Source organism: Phascolarctos cinereus, unplaced genomic scaffold (assembly GCF_003287225.1).
Source record: "Phascolarctos cinereus isolate Bilbo 61053 unplaced genomic scaffold, phaCin_HiC Scaffold_4;HRSCAF=312, whole genome shotgun sequence".
In the NCBI taxonomy this organism is placed as follows: Eukaryota; Metazoa; Chordata; class Mammalia; order Diprotodontia; family Phascolarctidae; genus Phascolarctos; species Phascolarctos cinereus.
Window position 1 is genome coordinate 619,280,537 of NW_027555847.1, and position 23,878 is coordinate 619,304,414.

Consider the following 23,878-nt stretch of genomic DNA (forward strand, 5'->3'; position numbering starts at 1 on the left):
TGGGCAGGAAATAGCAGAGACAGCACTTGAACTCAATCTCCTCTGACTTCAAATCCTACACTTTTCCCATTGTTCCATGGAGGGAACTTCCATATTGGGAGTTTTCCCCAACACAGATGAAATAAAAAATCCAAACCAAAAAGTCATTACAATGTATTTCATTCAAAAAGGAAAATATATATGTAAAGATAGATATGGATGTCTGTCTAAATATCTGTATAGATATAGGTATCTATCTATCTCTATACCTATCTAATCATCTCTACCTAGAGATAGGTCTATATCTCTTTATCTATAACTCTATATAGATATAAATAGAAATATCTACCTATCTAGATAGATATGTATTTCTACACACACACATATATACATACATAAACACATCTCTATACATTCCTTTTTGAATGAAACATATTGCAGTAACTTTCATGACAGGCTTTTTTTTGGGGTGGTCTATCCATGATTTCATCTGTGTTGGGGTAACTCCCATTTATATCTATGTATCTATCTACACACACACACACACACACACACACACACACACACACACACACACCCCACATTGAGCTGGTCCATTTTAGCCACTCTGTGACAAGCCCACCAATCATGAGCATTTCTCTGGAGCAATAAATGACCCACATATACAATTCTCTTAATAAAAACTAAGTTACTTGCTAATGACACATGTTAGTTTGCTTCAGAAAAATCCAATAATTTTATTCAAATATATTTCTTCTAAAATATAAATATTTTAATTAAATTTTTATAAATGCAGAGAAGGTAGTATCATTCCCCACCCAGATATGAATCAGTCCAAAACCTGGTAAGTGATGAAGAAAGAATATTTGCAATTATCATCATTTAAATTTTTCTATAAATATATAATAGGATTGTTGCACATTGATTCAGAGTAAGTCACTCATTCTTCATGTACTGAGCACCTTGGATTATGTGCTGTGGCGACTTCAACTCTTGACACTAGCATGGTTCCTAAGAAGTTATTTACAATGCATGAGTAAAATTCTGTTATAGAATAACATTCCAGTGATTTTTAGATGTGTAAGGAAATAATGCAGTGCAACTTACAAATCTGTCAAGCCTTTCCTACAGTACATAAGCTCACATTTCAATCTTCAGCTTTATAGAAATTTCAATCTTTAGCTTTATAGAAATAAAGATTTAAATTTATAAGCACACTTAAGAAAAATCAATCTTCCCTCCCCACCTTCACCTCCATAAGGCTTTGCACATCATTTCATTTCATATCCCTGGCAGCAGAGAGGTTTGAGAGCAGGTGGGCCAATTTTCAAATTTACCTCTTTAAATTCTTTGCATAGATATGTGCAAAAATCCCTGTGATTCTGAAAAATCAGAGCTCCAATCCAGAAAGCTTGTCTAAACAAGCCACAGGGAGAAGAATCTGGTTTAAATGTTGGATAGAGTTGATATAAATCTAAAACACTGAGATTTCGTTTCAGTGAAGTTAGGTTTGAACAGCTTCAATTTATCCCTGATTATTTGATGGAATAAAATCAGGCCTTTAGCTGCTTATCTCTATGATTCTAAAAGGACCCAAATTTGGCACTGGATAGAATTTGGTTTGCGGATAACCTGCAGCACATCCTATATTGTGACGAGGCCTGCTCTTCCCAGTCACCATGGCATGTAAAGAAGTATTGATTCCATACTCAACACTGACATCAACAAAACTGAACAGTGGACAAAGAATTTGTATGGCCTGGTAGGGTTTCTTCTTTCCTTTTACATGTTAAAGGTAGCTCTTTAAAAAAAGAAGAGAGAGAGAGAGAAAGAGACAGATTTGTGCCTTGCTCTCCGACCCAGAAAGTTTATAGTCAATGTCTCTGAGAGCAGACCTTGGTATTCACATTGGAGTCCCAGAATTAATCATCTTCCCCCTAGCACTAAGTAACCTATTCAGCTTCCAACTCTACCAATCAGTAGACTGATTTCTATTGAATTTTTTTTTCAGCATTCATTAATGGAGAACACTTCAGAATCATTCTCTCACTTCAGAAATATAATCCATCAAAAAAGAATATTGTAGCCCTACCATATTTTGGGTAGTGGAAGGAGGTTGGATTTGGAAGTCAGGATATAGATTCCCAATTCTGCTTCTTCCTACCTGCCTGACCTTGAGGATTTTCCCCTTTCTTGGCCTCAGTTTTGTCATGTGTAAAATGAGAGAGTTGAATTAGATGGTCTATAAAGTCCCTTCCTTAAATCTATGAATCTATGATCTTACGAAAGACCAGATTCTATGTAAAAAAAACTGTTTTCCCCCTCAAAGAAATTAAATTCATTTAGCAGTTGAAATAGTCTAATTCTAATCCTAGATCATTGCTTTTTTTGGAGGGGGGGAGGGTGATAAATGTCAGTCTTCACCTACTTAGCCCTTGCTCATTATCAATAAACAAGTTATGTGAAAATAGGTACAACAATGATTCTGAAGTGTGAGCACACAGTAATATGCTGATTTTTATTGTACAGTATATTTTAAATCATTTCAAATCACTGAACTTTTAAAAGCCCCTTTTGTCAGTATGTACAAGCTGTTTATTGCCCCCAATAAAAAGGACATTTTCCTCAACTAAAGAAACTTGTTCTGAAATTCCAGGTGATGCTTTTTTCTTAAACGTAGTTTCTTTGTGTTTGACTACACTGAAAGCGATGCCTCAGAGAGTAACCGGGACTAGCTAGACCAGACAACCAATGTCCTCTGCTCCCCCTGGGGCACTGCTGGTGGCTGGCTAGCACCTAGCATGGATGGGTGGATCATACTTCCAGTAAGCATGGTGGTTCTGCTTCTTCTTGTGGAAAGCATTACTCCTCCATTCATGCCACCAACCCAAGCCTTGTAATCTTAGCTGACAAGAAGGAATGAATGATGAACACAATAGGTTTGGGGCAGGAGTGAAGGTCCAATTGCTGAAATAAAAAGAGAGATTTTTAAGATGATGATTATTATAAAATAATTGATTTTTCACAAGAAGGGGCCCTGAAGATGATTATAACTAGATAAATTCTTTTTTAAAATTTTGGGCTTTGTTCATAATTTTTGTTTTTTGCATCATCAAAATTTGTGAATGTATTCCAATCCCACCTAATGAAATTCCTTTGTAACAAAGAATAGAAAAGATGAAAAAACAAGCAGTTCAATAAAACAAACCAAGATCTGAGGCTACTATAATAGTATTCCATGACCATAGCCCCCCACTTCTGCAGAGCAGAGAGGGAGGCGTGTTTAGATATATGATATCCACAAAGTTGTTGTAATATTTTCTCCTGAATTAGAATATAAACTTCTTGAGGGCAAGAAATGTCTTTTTGCCTTTTTTTTGTATCCAGACAATAACATCCCATTAAATTCACATGCCACATGACATTTAGTCATTCCCTAGTCAGTAGGAATCTGCTTTGTGTCTAGCTTTTTGATACTGCAAAAAGTGTTGCTAAGAATATTTTGGTGGGACTTTCTAACTTTATCAACTTCCTGGGTCTTCCAGCCACCCTGTATTATAGGTACCAGTCCTCATACCATCTCTGACTCTACTGGGATACAGCCAAGTTTCCTCAAACACAAATATTACCTTCTCTTTCCTAACTTCCAAAAAAAAAAGAGATAGTATGAGAATCAGTGATGTTGGTGACTGGTTGTTGCTATATGTTTTGGGTTTGGGAATTGTGTTTAAACAGCAATCTTATTGGAAAAAAAATATGTGATGGGAAGGTAGAAAAGTCCCTCCTTCTACCCTCCCCCCCAGCTCCTTGGCTTGGTTGCCAGCCTGGTTTCATATGACCTGATATTTCCAAGATGCAAGAGTGGGGAGGTCATAACAGACTGAGGGGCTGTATTGGCTAAGCCAGCATTGATAGATTCTGACAGACTTTGGAAATAAACAACCTAACATGTCCCTACCCTCAACATGCCTAGCGATACTCCTAGTAGTGGAACCTCTAGATCAAAGAGTATGGCAATCCTTATCTCTTGCTTGGCACAATTTCAAATTGTTTTCTAGAATGTTTGCTCTCACCATAGCTCTCCCAACAATAAATTAACGTGCCTGTTTTCCACAGCCCATCCTGACTGACTACTCCTATGTTTGATCATCTTGGTCAATTTTCTGGGTGGGAAGTAAAACCTCAGAGTTATTTTGATGTGCATTTCTCTTATTACCGGTGATTTGAAACAATCTTTCATGTTTGTTAACGACCTGCAGTTCTTCTAATAATCATTTGCTTATATCCTTTGGCCATTTATCCAGTGGGAGGTGGCACTTGGAGATATGTATGTGTTCATTTTCTATATTAGGCAAATTATCTTTAAAAGACATTTATCTTGCATTCTGCATGGCATTATGAGAAGAATATTGGAAATTTCCTCATCTGTAAAGTGAAGGCATTGGATTTGATGATCTCCTAGGTATCTTCTGGTTCTAAAACCCAGATTTCTAAGAGAAAAAGCAATAATTCTTTGACTATATTCTTTACTATGCATCTTACAAATCCATTTTCATGAAAAGGATTTACATGAATTAGAAACCTAACAAATAAAGTCCCTTCCTGAATGTCCACAGTAGCTGTATATAACACTCTAATCATTTTAGTGCTTTACTGTATTTATCACTTCATTACAGATTATATTTTACTTTCTTTCATTAGTGCCTGTGGATTCATTATCTCTCTAACTAGAGTATAAACTGTAGGACAAGGGAAGAAAGAGAGAAAGAAAGAAAGAAAGAAAGAAAGAAAGAAAGAAAGAAAGAAAGAAAGAAAGAAAGAAAGAAAGAAAGAAAGAAAGAAAGAAAGAAAGAAGAAGGAAGGAAGGAAGAAAAAAAGAGAAAGAGGAAGAGAAGGAAATAGAGAGAAAGTAGAAGAGAAGGAAAGAGAGAGAGAAAGAAATAGAAAGAAAGAAAGAAAGAAAGAAAGAAAGAAAGAAGAAAAAGAAAGAAAGAAGGAAAGAAAGAAAGAAGGAAAGAAAGAAAGAAAAAGGCAATCCAATAAAGTACTGAAACCATATTGGATGCTAGAAAAAATGGCTAGTTCAGAACCTTGCACAAGGGTTCAATGTAGATCATGTGGCAGTCAGACAGTATGGTCTCCTACAATATTCTATAGATTGGATAATCCATGTTTTATTTGGCATCATCTCTTGACTAAAAGCTCCTAAGTTTCTTATGGTATTTTTACTAGCACCATTCTTTTGAAATATGAAAAGAAAGCTACACATGGTCCCTGGAAATGCTAAGATAACCCAGAAGGACCAAGGGATGAAGGAGAATTATCCTAGGCAGAGTCAGGCACCATGTTGAAATTATTGGCTTTCATGTTATTTGAGGATTCCATGTTGATTTCAGTTGTTCTTAATTGTACATTATTAAGAACGGATTCAGGGAATCACAGAATATAAGTGTTAGGATGTTTTTTTTGAATACAAGAAAACCTGGGTTCAAATTTCATTAGATTCTTGTTAGCTGTGTGACTTCAAGCAGTTTAACTTTTTAGTGCCTCAGTTTTGTCATAAGCAAAATGAAGATGTTGGACTCGATGGCCTATGATTCCTTCAAGCTCTAACTCTAGCGGCCTATGATTCTAAAATGTGCCTCTCACTAAGTCCCCTCTTCCTCTCCCTATCACTGATCTTGGCTTTGCCCTCTGAGACCAAACAGAACAGGTCTAATCCACTTTCCAAATGACAGACTTTCAAATACTTGAAGACAGTTATGATATCACTCTGAGTCTTCCCTTCTTTAGGCTAAACAACTCCAATTCCTTGAGCCTATTTCATATGGTGTACCCAAAAAGCAATTCTTGATAAAACTCCCTACAAGTAGTCAACAAAAGAATTTTGTTTTTTAATGTCAAGTCTAAATTTGCTCTATGCAATTTCTGTTTTTCCTGGTTCTGCTTTCTGGGGCCAAGCAAAACCAGTTTAATCCCTTTTTTATGGCACAGCCATAGAAGAAAGTTATCACCTCTACCAAGTCCAGGCTGCACATTCCTAGTTATTTCAGGCAATCCTCATATGGCAAAAAGTTAGGGCCATTTTCCATAATGGTTGCCCTCCTCCAAGGGTTGATGTCCAAGTTACCAAAATCCTTCCTAAACAGTGGTAGCCAGGACCCAACTCAAGATTCCAAATGTGGCTCCACTGGGACGGAGAACAATGGGACACTGATTTGGGGTCAGGGGGTAGGAGATAGGATGTTTTGACAAATTTAGTCGCTACCTCCAACACCATTTTCACTAAACCATGACTGAAAGACACTAAGGAGGACTCTTTAGACAAAGGGGTGATCTTTAGTTGCTAAAACAAACATAAATATGATCTTAATTCGTTAATTTGCTCAAATTTCAGCCAACTTTGGCACCCATCCCAACACAAACCTTAGAGGTCATATTTAGTCAAAACTTGCACTGACTTTATAAGGAATTCTTTCATTTGCCTCAAATTTTTCTGAAGCTTCTCAGCCAAAGTGAAAGATATATGTGTGCTCCTAGATAGGTATAGTAACATAACCAGGAGGGACACTCCTCCCCCTCCCATAGGTTTCCAATAAATACCTTGCATTTATATAATGTTTTAAGGGTTGCAAAGCGCTTTACATATACTATCTCATTAGCCTCACAACAACTCTGGGATGTAGGTACTATTATTATCCCCATTTTATAAATGAGGAAACTGAGGCTGACAGAGATTAAGTGACTTGCCCAGGGTCATACAGTTAGTAAGTGTCTGAGGAAGAATTTGAACTCCAAGTCCATTGCTCTATCTGCTGTGCCCCCTAGCTGCCTCAAAGACTATAAATGATAACCAAGTGAATCAATGACTATATTGGTGCTGAGTACACTTACAATCTCTCCGTCCTTTCCTCCAAAGTCCAAATAAAGCATCCTGATCCCATCGTCTGAAGACATTTTGAGCTTTTCATAGGGAGCCTGAATGATTGTCTTGGGGAAGGCACCCTCCTGTGGCTCAGTGGTGATGGAGAATCCATGCTCATAATGTATGGTCAGACGGCACTCCTGGTTTTTGTATGTGCATGCTGGAAGACAAGGGAGGACACAAAATTATAATCCAAATGAAAGCAACACACTTTATCAGGCATTTATTGTTTTACATTTCCTCTGTCACTGGTGTCATCTGTGGATTTCATGCCCAACATTAAAAAGGCCAGAAAGCCAAAGGATATTAGAAATAGAGTACCTTGGAGAATGTCTAGGTATTCAAAAAAGCTGTGTATTTGGAATTAAAGTGCCTAAGTCTGAATTTGGGCTCTCCTACTTACTACCCAGGCGACCATGGCTGAGTCAACTTCTCTTCCCCAGCTCTCAGTCCTTCGTTTCTAAAATGAGGGGGTTGGACCAGTGCTCCAAAGTCCCTTCCAGCTCTCAATTCTAGAACGTCAGATTTGGAAAGGACCTCATTCCCCATATACCTGAAAAAAGAATCCCCACCACAGCACCTCTTTGCTTGCACAAGTCTTTGCTTGAAGGTCTCCAACAAAGAGGAAGCTACTGGTCTGCAAGGCAGCTCATCCCACTTTTGGACAATTCTAATAACCATGAGATTTTTCTTTATATCAAGCCTAAATTCTCCTCTTTGCAGCTGTCACCCAGTGCTCTTGGTTTTGTGATCTGGAGTCAAACAGAACCAGCTTAACCCTCTCTCCGTTCCATGTGAAAACCCTTCAAAATACTTGAAGACCACCATTATGTCTCCTTAGCTCCAGTTCCCTCAAATGAGCCTGGGATCTCATCCAAGCCCACATTTTACAGATGAGAAAACTGAGGCCTGGAGATGTGAAATAACTTCCCCAAAGCAATAAAACTAGTAAGTGACAGAGATGAAAGTTCAACTACTAATAATTGTGAACATTACATAGGGCCTTAGGATTCCAAAGAGTATTGAAGCCAAGTGTCCTGATTCCCGTTCCCATAATCTTTCTACTATAATACGCTGACTCAAATAGGACTGAAAGATCTTCTCTTTGGATAGAATTTTCTTTTCTTGTTTTTTTTTGAGATGGACAAAAATCACACAGAAAGAGAAGATTTAGAAGTGGCACTAGCAGATAAAGTACCGAAACTGATAAGCTTACAGATAAGGGAAATTTTTTTTTCAGTTTGCTATGGGTAGTGGAGGAACTGAATTGGAGAGAATATTATAAACATTTCCTAGCTGCATGTACTAAAATCTATCTATGTTATAGCCCTAGTGTGAAAATCTGCTCAAATGGCCTTTTGGGGCATAGCCAAACTCAGAGGTAATTTGACATTTGCAATACTATCAACCTTTCCTGACAGGTTGTCTCACAAACAAACATTAGGAAAACTTTTTTTTAATACCTTGAAAATCTGAACAGAATAATAACAATATTTTACACTGACAAGGTACTCTAAGGCTGTAAGACATTTCACTTGTATGATCTCATCTTATGGTGTAGTAGATAGAGCAATGACTTAAAGTTGGAAAAACCAGGGTTTCATACCCTTCTTAGACATTTACTAGCTGTGTGACCCTGGATGAGTCACTTAACCTCTGTCTGCCTCAGTTTCCTTATCTGCAAAATAAGAATAAAAGTAACACGTACCTCCTAGAGTTGCTGTGAGGATCAAATGGGATAATGCTGGGAAAGCAGTTTACAAACCTTAAAGTGATAGAAACATATAGGAAGCAGAAAGTTTAAGTATTATCTCCATTTCGCAGATTGGGAAACAAACTCAGAGAGGTTAAGTCACTTGCTTAGGGTCACACAGCTAGTACGTGGTGGAGCCAGTATTCTCAATACATCTGTTCCAACTCCATATTCAGGGTCCCATCTACAGTACCCTGCTGCCTCCAAGTGACCATGTCTTTTCCAATTGATGGAAACAGAATTATCTCTGAACATGGATGGGGGAAGTGGCTCAAAAATGATCTAATGATCAGTATTTTAAATGATTTATTAAAAAATAAATCAGCCATAGTGTATATTTTTCATTGATTCATTCCACCTGACCACCTCAGACACAGAAAACCAAACCAAACCAAACCATTGCAGTGAGTGGTCAGTTGCACACCCTTCTGTTGTACATGGGATGTTTCTTTGGAACAATAGAAAGCTTGGGGCAAGCTTTCACAGGGCTACCCGCTGTCCCCAAACAACCCTTCCTTCCCCCACCTCACCCTCCCTTTCTTATGATTTTGTGCTGGCAAAAGGGAAATAAAAGCTTTGACCGCATGACTCAGAAGTGGGTGATGGCCTCTCAAATGGCTCTTAGATGAGCTGGTCGATTTCTAAAAATCTAGATGCTTGGAAAAGAACATGAAGTATATGATGCGATCTTTGCTTTGCAAACCAGCCTGTTGAACCAATGCTACTGTTAGGCAGTGTGGCATAGTAGCTAACGAATCCAGCCTTGGAGTCAGAAAGAACTGGGTTCAAATCTGTCCTCAGACACTTACTAACTGTGTGATCCTGGACAAGTTGCTTAACTGCTGTCTGCCTCAGTGTTCCCAACTGTAAAATGGGGATAACAGCACCTACTTCAAACAGTTGTTGTGAAGATCTTTCTTTTCTTTTCTTTTCTTTTTTTTTTTTTGGCTAGGCAATGGGGTTAAGGGACTTGCTCAGGGTCACACAGCTAGTTAAGTGTCAAGTGTCTGAGGCTGGATTTGAACTCAGGTCCTCCTGACTCCAGGGCTGGCGCTCTATCCACTGTGCCACCTAGCTGCCCCTGTGAAGATCAAATGAGATAATATTTTTAAAGTACTAAGCACAGTTCCTGGCACATAGTAGGTGCTTAAATTCTTGTTTCCTTCCTTCCTATCTTTTCTCTTCCTTTTTTTCTTCCATCCTCCCTTCTGTCTCCTTCCTTCCTCCCTCCCTCCCTCCCTCCCTCCCTCCCTCCCTCCCTTCCTTCGTTCCTTCCTTCCTTCCTCTCCTCCCTCCTTCCTTCCTCCTTCCTTCCTTCCTTCCTTCCTTCCTTCCTTCCTTCCTTCCTTCCTTCTTCACAAGAATAAGTGTGGTATAGTATATAAGCGGGCCAGCCAGGGAGTCAGGAAGCCCTGCGTTCAAGTGTTGTCACTGACAAACACTAGTTGTGATAAGGGGTACATCACCACTCAGTGCTCCAGAGGGCTCTCCAGATTTACAAATGAGTTGCTAATAGTTATTACTGGGAAGGATTTCTCATACTAGGAGTTCCCACCAATCAAACCACAGATCCAGACCAGACCTGCCCAACTTCATAGCCTTTAAGGAAGTGACCTTGGAGGCCAATTTACACATGAGGAAACTGATGCCCTGGGAAGCGTCAATGCTGTTGTCAGAGACCAAATTTGAGTCCAAGTCCTCTCACTCCAAACTCAGTGCTCTTTCCTTGCTCACTCCATTGCTATAATGAAAAGCACTTTGTAAACCTGCAATTGCTATAAATACACCAAGTTCTCCTTATTAACTGAAAAGCAAATTACTTTAGGTCTTGATGTCCAACTGACAAGAGTTCTAAGGTAACAAAAGGATTATTCTTCCTGCCTGTGACATTCAAAATTGAGTTTGGGGAGGAGAGGAAAGATTTTTCAGAAGTTGTTGAGGGCAAACTAAATAGGGCCCCATAAGGCATCTTCATCTCCTTCTCTTTGCCCAAGCACTTCTGGTAGCTAAGAGAGTCTGGGCTTCTCTGATGAAACACAATTTCCTGATACTTAAGATTCAGGTGGCATAAGCCTTCTCCAGCTCACACTTTGAAATCTCTGGGGTGTGTGTGTGTGTGTGTGTGTGTGTACGTGCCCTGGCACAAAATAGCATCACAAATGGAAGGAGAATCCCAAAAGGTGTTCAATAGAGATGGTAAATAATGTTTTGTTGTTGTTGTTTAGGGGTTGGGGTAAGGGGGTGAGGAGTGCTAATTAGTTTCATGGTAATTACAAAAAAATCCACTAATTTTCTGTCCCAACAATGTAGTAGCCGAAATTCTGCAAAGCAGCTAATTTTACCTTTGTTTGCAAAGACTATAGAACTATGGAGGGAAGAATTTTAACTTTAAATAAGAGATTCTGGGGAGGGACTCTGCATTTTTAAGGGGTGGGTGTAGCAATTGATCTTTGGTGAGGAAACATCATCCAGATTCATCCTAACCTTCTAACCTTTGTTGGAGACCCATCTCATTCCCTTCCTTCTTCTTCTTCTTCTTCTTCTTCTTCTTCTTCTTCTTCTTCTTCTTCTTCTTCTTCTTCTTCTTCTTCTTCTTCTTCTTCTTCTTCTCTTCTTCTTCTTCTTTTTTGCAAGGCAGTTGGTGTTAAGTGACTTGCCCATGGTCACACAGCTAGTAAGTGTCAAGTGTCTGGTCTGAGACCGGATTTGGACTCAGATCCTCCTGAATCCAGGACCAGTGCTCTTCTCCACTGGGCCACCTAGCTGCCCCCCCCCTTTTGAAACAGGTTATCAGAGTGTAGGAGGTAAAGATTTGAATCCAAGTCTCCCTGACTCAATGTCCAACACTTTATCCATTATATGATACCTCTTTTATTTTTTCTACACTAGTGATTAAACCCACGTGCTACACTTCTAGGGGGCATTTATGCTTTAGCAGAAAAAAATCAAAAGAAGTACAGTCATGGTAAAGTAGTAGACAGAAAGATGGCCTCAGAGTCAGAAACACCTGAGTTTAAATCCTACCTTTGACAAATGGTGCCTGTATTACCCTGGGCAAGTAACTTAACCTCTCAGTGATCCAGGCAACTAAGATTATGTTGCAGAGGAGGTTTTGATCTGTTTTGGTAAAGGAAGTCCCCTTCTCAGGACATCAGTTCCCTAGACCAGTGGAAAACACAGATCTAGTAAAAATAATAATAATAATAATGATTTTAAAATGAGAGGTTTGGTCACCTCAATGGGCCAGAGCAGGGTGGCATTCTAGGACTCTTCTCGATTACCCTACCCAGGGGGCCGTGGTCGATGTTACTCACAGGTGGTGACTTCAGTTATGAGCTCGGCTGAGTTGTGGCAGCCCTGGACTATGCTTCTTGTCCACTGGGAAAGGTCTCTGCTGGTCTCAGCTCGGAAGAGATGGGTTTCAATTCCTTGCCTGGTACCGGTCCGAGTCGCAAAGGACAGATCCACCCCTGCCTGTAGAGATCCTTTTCCAGGACCTGAATGGACCAATCTGAATTTGGGAAAAAGAAAAAAAAATCAGAAAGAAAAATACCCACTTTTCATGTAGCATTCCAGAGCTATTCTGAGTCAAGAAAGAAAAGCTGCTCTATATTTTAGCCGTGGGGACAAATGACATGAAAGAACAAATGACATATGTCTACATAAATTATATACTTGAGAGATAAGACCAACTTCATAATCCAGCTTTTTCCTGAAGAAGAGAAACTTTAGAATCATGGGATCTTAGAGGTATCTGGGTGGTACAGTGGATAGCACTGGGCCTAGAGTCAGGAAGCCCTGAGTGCAAACTGACCTCAAACACTTTAATAGCTACGTTACTCTTGGCAAGTTACTTAACCCCAGTTTGCCTCAGTTTCCTCAACTGTAAAATGGAGATAATAATGGCATCTACCTCCCAGGGTTATTGTGAGCATCAAATGAGATAATATTTATAAAGTACTTGGCACAGGGCCTGGCGTACAGTAGGTGGTTAATAAGAGCTCTTTCCCTTCCCTTCCATCAGAATTCCAAACTGAAAATAACCTTAGAAGTCACTTAATTTAACTTTCACCAAACAGTGGAATCTCTACTACCTCTACCCCAACAGCCCCCAACAAATACTCATCAAGTCTCTTGTTGAATATTTTCATCAATGGGGAGCTCATTACCTCACAAATAAGCCCATTTCATGGTTATGCATCTCTAATTGCTAGAAACTTCTTTTTTACACAAATCTGAAATAATAATAATCATATTTCTATAATATTTTATAGTTTATGAAGTTGTATGTATCAGAAATGTTATATTTGAGACTCCCAGGGAACGTCGAGCTGGAAAGGGTCCCCCAGCAAAACAATTCACCTGATTCTCCGTCTTCAAACCTGGAAGATGAAAACACTGGGCTAGACAACCCTTTGCTCCTTCTAAGCTTTAAATCTACATTTTTCTAATCCAGGAGTTTTTATTCCAGGGTCCACAAACTCCCAAGGGGTCTATGGATAGATTGCAAGGGCGATTGGATAGAAAACAAAACAAATCAAAAGAAAACAAATCAGATCTTTATTTTCACTAACCTCTAACTAGCATTTAGCATTTCCTTCAGCTTTAAACAAACAAACAAACAAACAAACAAACAAACAAACAAACAAACGAACAAACAAAAACCCCAACATTATTCTGGTAGGGGTCTGTAGGTTTCACTAGACTGACAAAGGATCTATGAGACACAAAAAGGTGAGATGTCTTGCTCTAATCCTATAAAGCCAGATTTACCCAAGCTCCCTGGGGGTAGTGGCAGAGATTGCTGGAGGGCAGAGTTCTGTGGGCTCAGGGAAAGGCGAGGTTGGATCCCATGGGGTGACAGTTTATAGGGAAAGTCAGCCCAGGAGGCATGGGAGACTCTCAAGAATGAAATTCTGAAAACACAAACAATTCCAATGAGGCGAAGAAGGGGAAATTGACTAAAATGAGTAATGTGGGTACAGAGGGAGCTCACTCACCTGCTTAGATGTTTAAAAGACACGTACAGAAGTGGAAAGAAAGAGCAGGTAATGGAGAATGAATGCAGTCTTGCTGAACTGATAGTAATAACAATAACTATTATTATCATTAGCTAACTACTATATAGCGCTTTAAGTTTTGCAAAGTACTTCACAAATATTACCTCATTTTGTGCTCACAACAACCCTGAGATGTAGATGCTGTTATTATCCCTGTGTTACAGAAGAGGAAACAAGGTTTGTGGGAGTAAGGGTAGGGGAAGGGAGAAAGCATTTATTAAGTGCCTATTATTTATCAGGTACTTTGCTAAGTGCTTTATAAATATCTCATGTTAGCTTCACAGCAGTCCTGTAAGGTAAGTACTGTTATTAGCCCCATTTTACAGATGAGCAAACAATAGTTAAGTGACTTGCTTAGGAACACACAGCCAGTACGTGTGTGAGGCCATATTTGAACTCAGGTCTTCCTGTCTTCCTGTCTTCAAATGCTACAATGGAAGAATCTTGAAAACATGGGCCTTTGCCTGTATTTGTTTCACTTGTGCTCAGTCTTCACAATTTGCTATTCACGTAGCATGGCTGCTCAATCACACACGGCTTCTACAAATTCTCCCGGGGAGACATTGCTGAAGGGGTACCCCCTGTTCCACCTCACCCATGAAAGGAAAGCAAAGCACACCAAAACAAACCAGTCTTGTGCAGTCTAGCCTAGGACTATGACTACATTTCTAAAAGCATGTTTTCTTGGTGTGTGTTTTTTTTTAAGGTAAATTCAAATCTTTTTTTGTTGTTGTTATTTATGTTTTGCTAGGCAATGGGATTAAGTGACTTACCCAGGGTCACACAACTAGTAAGTATCAAGTGTCTGAGACTGCATTTGAACTCAGGTCCTCCTGACTCCAGGGCTGGTGCTCTATCCACTGCACCACCTAGCTGCCCCTAGTAAATTCAAATCTTAAAGGATAGACAGGACCTCATCTGTTTAGAGTTTTAAGATTTAAAGCCCTTCACAATCTGGCTCTAGCTTAACTTTCAAAACTGATTCCACATTGTTCCCCATCACACGCTCCACCTTCCAGCCAGATGAATCCATTTGCTGTCCCCCCTACAGACACTTCATTTCCAGCCTCCTTGCCTTTGCCCAGACGGTACCGTGCCTGGGATGGTGTCTCTCTTCACTTTTGTCCCCTGGCACTTCCAGGCGGAGCCACGAGGTCCTTCCTGCAAGAGGCCTTTCCTCTTGTTCTGGATATTTGTTCCCTGCGAATTCCTTTGAATATAGTTTGTGGACCTCATTACCTCTTTACGTGTTATATCCAGCCAGCAGACTATAAGCTTTTCCAGGACAGGGTTTTGTTGTTGCATCCACAGTGCCTGCTTAATTAACTTTCATTTAAATGAACTGAATTGTCTGTTTACTTCATTTTTTTTTTTGCAGGAGCAGATTTTTAACATGTTTCCTACAATCCCACAACGAATCTCAAGGGGCTTTTCTGGACTAGCCATTAATTTCATTTCAGTTATTTTAAATTTTAAGTTATTTTTGTATCCTGAAAATATGACCATCTGTCTCTTAGTTGTGGAAGGAAATGAATCACAACAGCCACAAACGCCTCCCACAAACAGGCTGCAAGTGCAATGTAATGGAAAGAGAACGGGCTTCGGAGCCAGAGAGTCTTGCCTCTGTCCCTACTACCTGTGTATCCTTGGGTGAATCACTTAACCTCTCTGGGCCTCAGTTTCCTCATCTGTAAAATGAGGAAGTTGGATTAGATGGCCTGCCAGCTCTAAATTTATGTTTCTGTTATACTTTCCCAAGGAAAGATGGCATTTATGATCCAACAAAAAGGAAGCCTATCAAATCCAGCCTCAAACACTTGACACTTACTAGCGGTGTGACCCTGGGCAAGTCACTTAACCCCATTGCCTAGCCAAAAAAAAAATAGAAAAGGAAGCCTAACTTCTAATTATTATCTGAAGCTGGGCAAAAAAAAAAAAGGCCAAGAACACCCCTAGTCATCTAGCCAGGAATTTAATGATGTTTAATCATGGATTTGTAGGTGGAAAGGCCCTCGGGTCATTTAGTCTAACTCCTTTATTTTACAGAGGAGCCCCTGAGAATTGGTGACTTGCCACACTTCACAGAATAAGTATCCAAACCAGAATCTGCACCCAAGTTCTCTGACTTTGGAGGTGAGAATCCTTCCATTCTCTGCCACTTACTGGCCACAGGAAATACAATGCTATCAAGATCTTGTATTTTGTAGGAAACTAGAAATAGAAATAAATGAGGAAAACCAAATCCCCATAAATGGTTTTAAAAATAAAATCAGACCAGGAGGTGTGGGCAGAAGAATGAGATCATAAGGAGAATATAAATGGCGCTGATTTATTCAAGGTAGTCTGAAAGATAAATGGCACATGACTGGAAAGCAATCAGTCGTAACATCAGGCCTGTGCCTGTGGCTAACCCAGCCTCTCGAGGACACCATGGTGCAAATGGACAAGTTGACAATTTGCAGATGAATTCAATTCTTGAGAATCCACATACCGAACAATAATTTAAAAAAATCCTTCACACTGACATAGCACTTTATGGGCAGGTAAGTGTAATTGGGGGCCACCAAAATCTGAAATCTTTCTGTGGGCAGCCATTGAGTCTCCTGTACACGGGGCCATTTTTCTTCCTTGGTGTTTATGGGAGTTCTTTGCTTAGATGGTCTGAAAAGGAGCAACTGGGCTGCTAAAGGGTGGCTTAATCGCAAAATGTAATTGCTGTGTTGTTGAGTTTTCAGACAAACTTCTCCCTTCTGCCAGAAGACAAATGTTTTCTATTCCCAGTTAGAAAGAAAGACAGAGAAAGACTCATGTTGACACTTTTCTACTGCCCACTTTGATTTTAGTTGGAAAACAAACCATGGATGAAGCAGAAATAACAGACAGCTAGGGAAAGGGGCCTGAATCTTATTTTTATCTTAGCCACCCACCACCTGTTTAATGCCTTATTTCTTAATCTCCAAAGTGCCTGACTCTCTCCTAGGCTTAGCGGAAACAAACTCACTATTTCAGACTATGAGGGGATCATTAAAAAAAATCATTATTATTGACACTCTCAAAAATGCAAATAAATGAGGCATAGGATAAATCTACAAATAAAACAATGAAATCAGAACTATTTAAAACATTTTGATTAGAAATATCATAGCAACATAAATTGCAAAAAATAGCAGTAACTGTTTTGTGTTCTCTTCAAAATTCATTTGTACACTTAGAGTTTTGCATTTTTCTACAATGCGGCTAGGTGGCGCAGTGGATAGAGCTCTGGCCTTGAAGTCAGAAGGACCTGAGTTCAAATCCAGTCTCAGACACATGACACTTTACTAGCTGTGTGACCCTGGGCAAGTCACTTAACCCTGTTTGCCTCAGTTTTCTCATCTATAAAATGAGCTGGAGAAGGGAATGGAAAACCACTTAGTATCTTTACGATGAAAACAAAGGGTCAGACATGACTTAAAATTGACTCAACATCTCATTGTATACTTCAGAGGACCAGACAGAGGCAGAAGTCACCTGGTTCAAGTCACTCAGGTGATGGTTTGAACCTATGTTTTCTGATCTTAGAGACAGGGCTCTTTCCACTATACCACGCTACTTGTTGTTTTGTTGTTACAAAGAATTCTATTACATTAATTTTTAAAATTTTATGATTTTCAATTAACAATCACCAATTTGTTCTCCCTCCCATTCCTCCTGCATTAAGAAAGACAAAAGAAAAGGAAAACCCCTGTAATAAGTAGTCAAGTAGAGTCAAGCAAAACAAATTCCCACATTGGCCATGTCCAAAAAATATGTCTTCTCCTGCATTTTTAGTCCATCACCTCTCTGTCATCATTGGTCCTCTAGAATTAGGGTTGGGTCATTGCAGTGATCAGAGTTCTTTCAGAGTTGTCTGTCTTTATGATGCTGTTGTTCTTGTAGAAATTGTCCTCCATGTTTTCATTTCAGTCTGTGAAAGTTCATACAAGTCTTTCCAGGTTTATCTAAAACCATCCCTTGTTATTTCTTACATCACAACAATAATCTTTTACTTTCATATATACATGAATTTGGGAAGGATTTGTGACTCCATAAGCATAAGGAAATCCCTATAGAGGTATTTCCTCCACCAAAATGAATCTCAACCCATCTATCATTTAGAAGATAAGTTTGAGGGAATTTCTTGAGTCATAGAAGGACTGAGTGACCTACCTAGTATGTGTCAGAGATGGGAATCTGAATCCAGGACTTTTTGACTTCAACCCTAGTCCACACAGCCTGTACTATATGAAAATACCACAATTTATTTAGTCATTCACTGGACAAATACATTGCTATATAAGTTTAAAAAGTTTTAAAAAGCAGTTTATGAATATTTTATAAATAAAAGTCCTTTTTCTTTTTAATAATATTTGTAAGAAAGCTTTTTTTTATTCCCAAGATGTGTATTACTTCATCTAGACTGACCACTGTTGAACTGAGATTCAGTTCAATAATTTTACAAACATTTATTAAGAGCCTACTATGTTCTAGACACTATGCTAGGCATTGGACATACACAATCTTCTCCCCCACTTGAGTCTCTTGCCATCGTAGAATTTATATTCTGAGAAAGCCATGCCATGTGAAGACATACAGATTATTTAGAAAGAAATTTTAAGAAGAAGAAGGAACTAAAACTGAGGGGGGAAAAGAAAGATCTCATTAAACCTGAATTTTGCTTTGAAGAAAGCTAAGGATGCTAAAACATGGAAGAAAGAAAGGAGTATATACAACCAAGAGTCACCTACTTAGTAAAACTGAGTATAATCCTTCAGGGTAAAAAATGTTATTCAATGAAATAGGGGACTTTCAAGCATTTCTGAGGAAAAGACCAGAGCTGAATATAAAATTTGACTTTCAAATGCAAGACTCAAGTGAAACATGGAAGAGGTAAAAAAAGAAAGAGAAATCATAAAAGACTTATTAAGGATTGGGTAGGATGAAAGGAAATATACTCAGTTTTTCACAACATGACTACTATGGAAGTGTTTTGCATGACTACACATCTATAACCTGTATTGAGATGTTTGCCTTCTCAATGAGGTTAGGTGGGGAGGGAGGAAGGAAGAAAATTTGTAACCCAAAGTTTCAAAAACATGTGTTAAAAATGAAAAAAAAATTTTTTTTAAAATTTTAAAAAAAGCAAAAGAAAGAAAGAAAGAAGTACATTCCTGGCATGGGGAGCCACCAGGCGAAAGGCATGGAGATTAGAAGTCTATATATGGTGAAAAGTGTTGTATATGGTGAACAGGAAGCAGGTCTATTATAATTTCACACTGGATTGAAGAGTGCTTGAATGAAATAATACTGGGGAGCATGGGACTGAAAACACTTTTTGTGTTCAATCACTTGCAGTCATGTCCGACATTTTGTTGGCAAAGATACTGGAGTAGTTTTTCATTTCCTTTTTCAAATTATTTTAGAGATGAGGAAACTGAAGCAAACAGGGTTACGTGACTTGCCCAAATCACATAGCTAGTAAGTGTCTGAGGCCAGATATAAATTCAGGAAGATGAGTCTTCCTGACTCCAAGCTCAACCCTTTATTCACTGTGCCAAAGTAGGTGTTAAATGCTTGTGAGCCAATTTCACTTTGCTTAGGTGTTGGAGATTGTGACATAAGATGTTCTACATACATGCAAATTATTATTAATAGCCTTAATAAAAACCAGCCACCACACTAAGTTTGAACAAAATTATTTCTTATGTAAAATTATATATTAGGTAACAGGGTTGCTAAGCAATATTACATCCATATCTTTATTTAATTGTTGCAATTAGCATTTCCCAGCAGATGCCATATTGCAAGCCATTAGGTAGGGAAAGCAACAGGTCAGATTCCATAAGTATCCAGAGCTGGTGATTGCATATCTCTTCATCTACTGGACATCTGTGATGGAACCAGAAAAGATGATTGATTGACCCTGTAGGACAGAAGCAGATGACCAAGCAGCTCGTGAAACTCTGATGTGTTGGACAGAAGGTAGTGTCCATGGTCCTGAAACATCTGCAATGGATCAAGAGTAATTTCTCAAAGGAAAACAATTTTTCGATCTGAATTTTAAGATCTTCACACAATCATTTTGTAGCCTTTTATACATGGTGTGAACTGTTGAACAAGTGATTTCTGAAGTGATTTTTGAAAAGAAAGGAATACAATTAGAGATCGATTTTGGCCAGTATATTAATAATAATGATGATAATAATGATAGTAGCATTTATGTAAATTCCTTACAGTTTGCAAAGCACTTTGCATATGTAATCTTATTTGGCCCTCATAACAACTCTGTGAAGTAGGTGTTGGTATTATCACACTTTTACGTCTCTTAAGGGTCTGAGACAGGATTTGAACTCAGGTCTTCCTGACTACAAGTCCAGCACTCTGGCCACTGTGCCAGGTAGATGCTTCAACACAAAAACACACATATAAGGTTTAAAGACAAACTGAACGTTTTAAAAGAATGTGACAAATAAATAACCACTGCTGAAAAATAGTTAAGACTCCTTCAGCTTCCAATTTTATCTTCCTCCATTGGCATATTAATTAGTCCTTCTGAGTAGATAGCTTAGGCTTGAAATAGTGCATCTTTAATGAATTCAACGATAAAAGAAATGATCAACTAAAAGGCACTTTGGAGATCCAATCCAATAGTTTTGTTTCAAGGGTGAAGAAACTGGGGTACCAGGGAAATGAAGTGACTTAGCTAAAGTCACCCAAATAAGAACAGGAATAAGATTCAAACCCAGGACTTCTCACTCAAAATCTGTCTCTTTTTAGTGCTGCCTGCTTACTCTTTATCCTAGGCTAAGCTGGAGACACTAAGGCAAAGTGAAACATTCTTTTCCCTTCAAACTTTGCCCTTAACATTCTATTAGGGACAGGCACACAGATATTGGCTTTTATTTTAATTAATACTTAAAAATATAACAAAAGCTTTTTGATGTAAATACAAAGTTATTCCAGGAAAAAGAGAGTACTGACAGCTCCAGGGGAGGGGAATCAAGGAACTTTGCATAGGAGATGGCCCCTGAGCTAAACCTAGAAGAAAGTTAAGGATTCTAAGAGGTGGAGGTGGGATGAAGTTAATTCTAGGTCTTGTGGCATAGAGACAGGTATGGAAGGCTAAAATATCTTGACAATTTTGAAAGATTTAAGAACTCGGATCAACTCAGAGACCAACCATGGTTCCAGAGGACTGATGAGAAAGAATGCTACCTATCACCTGAAAGAAGAGTAAAGGAATCAAGGTAAAGAGAGAAATGTGCACTTTTGGGAATTGAGGGGCTGCTAGGTGATAAAGTACTAGGCTTGGCGTCAGGAAGATCTGAGCTCAAATCTGGCCCAAGACCCCTACTACCTGTGTGATCCTGGGCAAGTAACTTAACCCTTATTTGTCTCAGTTCCTTATCTGTAAGATGGGGACGCATTGGAGAAGGAAAAGGCAAACCACTCCAGTATCTTTGTCAAGAAAATCCCACGGACAAAAAGTCTGTGGGATCACAGAAAGTTGGACATGACTGAATGACTGAATAACCACAATTGTGGGAATTTGTTTTATTCAACTATGCATATTGGTTACGTGGGTTTTGTTTTCTTTTTCTTTTTCCCAATGTGATGGATACAGTGGGAGGAAGAGAAAATATTTTTTGTTCATTGAAAAAATTAAAATCTAATTAAAACCTTTTTTTTTTGCTGGAATAAGTAGGCAAGTAATAGGAAGCAAAATTGGAAAGACAGATGGGAACCCATTTATGAAGGGCTCTTTCCACTATATTATGTTGTCTCTTGAAGTTAGACTTTAATGCCCTTCCCCTCCTCCTTTCTGTGCCCCTTTCTTCTGGTTTATGTACTGCCCCTGACATCCCAGATAGTTAATTAGTATTTAAAAGTACTATAAACTCCTCTAAGATAGGTTGCACCCATGGAGACAGGTGGCTGTAAGCTAGCAACTTGTCTCACCGCTGTCCCCGGTGGGGCCCCATTTTGCATCATTCCTGTTAGAACTGTATTCACTGAATAACTGGTTATGCTACAGAGCCACAGGATATGAGGTTCCAGTGAAGAAAGAAGGAAAAAAGAAAGACAAGAAAAGAAAGGAAGGAAAGAAGGAAAGGAGAAAGAATGGAAGGAAGAAAGGAAGAAAAGAAGGAAGAAAGGAAGAGATAAAGGACAGCAGGATCAACAATTCACCATGTATTTATTAAGCCCCTGCTATGGTATGTTACTGTGCCAGTTTCTAGGGATATAAAAACTGAACAAGTCCCTGCCCTCAAGGAGGAAGAACATGTCAGAGCAGCACAGGGCCAAGTGGAGTAGCCTGGAGTCCTGCAACGATGATTCACTGCCAAGCTGCCATCAAACAACAGAGAACTTCGTTCTGAGTCGAGTCATTTGAGCCATTCTGAATCCATCTAACTGTCTCCCCACAGGGTCCACCTCTCTCCACCTTTTACACACAGTGGTCCTGTTCAGCAATGAGGAATAGAACAGGTGTTATTAATCAAGTCCTCAGGCAGCTTGTCAAGTACATCAGGACCCTCTGGGCTCTCCCTTAGGTTCTCAGTGATCTGGCTGCCACTCCCTACTTGGCTCTGCCCCTTTGCTGTTGGTACCTTCCCCCTTTTAATCTAAGGAATGGTGCGACTTATCCAATCAGATCAATTGCCTGAAGGCCCCATCCAATTTAGTGAAACTCCTCCTCTTTGTCCTGATTCCTACTGTATTTCCTAATTCCTCAAGCCTCTTTGAATCATTAGGAAAAAACTATATTAATAAAAGGATAGAAAAATAGAGAGATCAATGAAGGTCAGCATCACCTCTTATTTACCCTGTTCTCTCAAGCACGAACTTTCATCTCCCAACCCCAACATCTTTCCCAATCCCCTGAGCATGGGCTGGCATGGATGTGGGCAGCCAGAATATGAGAATAGCCATTACTCCCACATGGTAGAAGACATGACATCTGCTCAGAAGCACTTTGTTTTGTCTCAGGAGCCCTATTCACCAGGGTTTCCAATCCAACTCTCCTTGCACTGACCTTGAATCCCACTGGACTTGCCTCTGTTTGTCCAAATCATTGTTTCCTGACTTACGTATGCCTCATATTATTTCATCACCCAAGCCTGTATTTGTCTCATGCCCCCAGTGTTGTGGCCTCGCTAGTAAAGCATTAACAAGTAAATGGCCTGAGCACCCATTCTAAATGTCATGCCTCTCTCTTCTCTGTGTTTGCTATCTTTAAAAGTCCCTGCCTCCTCTGCTGTCTTATATTCCATCCCTACAATCTTGGTCCACCTCTGATCCCTACTGAAGTGAGCAAATTAACACCAACCCATCAGAGGAGATGGTGGAGCTGTTACATCAATCTAAGATTATTTGAGAGACATGGAGAGGAGGAAGCACTGAAGAAAAAAGGAGAAATCAGGGAAGCTTTCTCCTAATAATAACAGCCAGCATTTATATGTTTTAGGGTTTGCACATCATTCATTTAACCCTCACAGCACATAATTGCAGAAGCAATTATTATACCCTTTTTACAGATCAGTAAACTGAGGCTGAGAGAGGGAAGTGGCTTGCTTGGGGTCAGATAGCCAGTAAATGTCTGAGGCAGCATCTGAACTCAGGTCTTCCAGATTCCAAGTACAGCATTTTATTCACTGTACCCCCAACCTGCTTAGAAGGTAGCACTGGAACTCAGCATTAAAGACTAAGAGACAGAGGTAAGGATGAAAGGCCCAGGGAAGTACTTTAAGGCTTTGTGAAAGATGCAAAGGAAATTGGCAAGAAATAGCAGTTGGCCAGTTTAAGAAAGCAGCAGGGAGGAGCCTGGCTCCGTCTTGAGGCAGTGGGAGCCACACAGGACAGCAGAAACCAGCTTTATGGAAACTGCAGGGGCAGATCTTTTTTGTTCAGGTTCCGTATGGACTCTCTACAAGCTATTATTCTGTATGGAACTTAGAAACACCTGGGAATGGGAAACCTCTGTTTTCTTCAAAGCCTGGTGGGTCCACCTGAAAGCGGACTGTGACCCAGAGGACATCAGAGAAACAGGAGGGAGGTTGGTAAAGATGCAGGAGAAGGAAGGAGGATTCACATTTAAGACAATGGAAGCACACGGTACTATACCATCCTGATTCAGCACAA

The 23,878-nt window shown here is 39.5% G+C and overlaps 1 protein-coding gene across 1 annotated transcript in view; it reads right to left on the reverse strand.

Annotated features, from left to right (window-relative positions):
• Window positions 1–691: 691 nt before the first annotated feature.
• The window catches only part of SNTB1 (syntrophin beta 1), a 298,747-nt gene continuing 275,560 nt past the window's right edge, over window positions 692–23,878 (reverse strand). The window contains exons 5-7 of the mRNA XM_020964943.2: window positions 11,972–12,168; window positions 6,874–7,064; window positions 692–2,946 (exon numbers count right to left, since the gene is read on the reverse strand). Coding sequence (XP_020820602.1) covers window positions 2,854–2,946; window positions 6,874–7,064; window positions 11,972–12,168 — 481 coding nt within the window. The 3' untranslated portion in view covers window positions 692–2,853. The remainder of the gene's footprint in view (window positions 2,947–6,873; window positions 7,065–11,971; window positions 12,169–23,878) is intronic.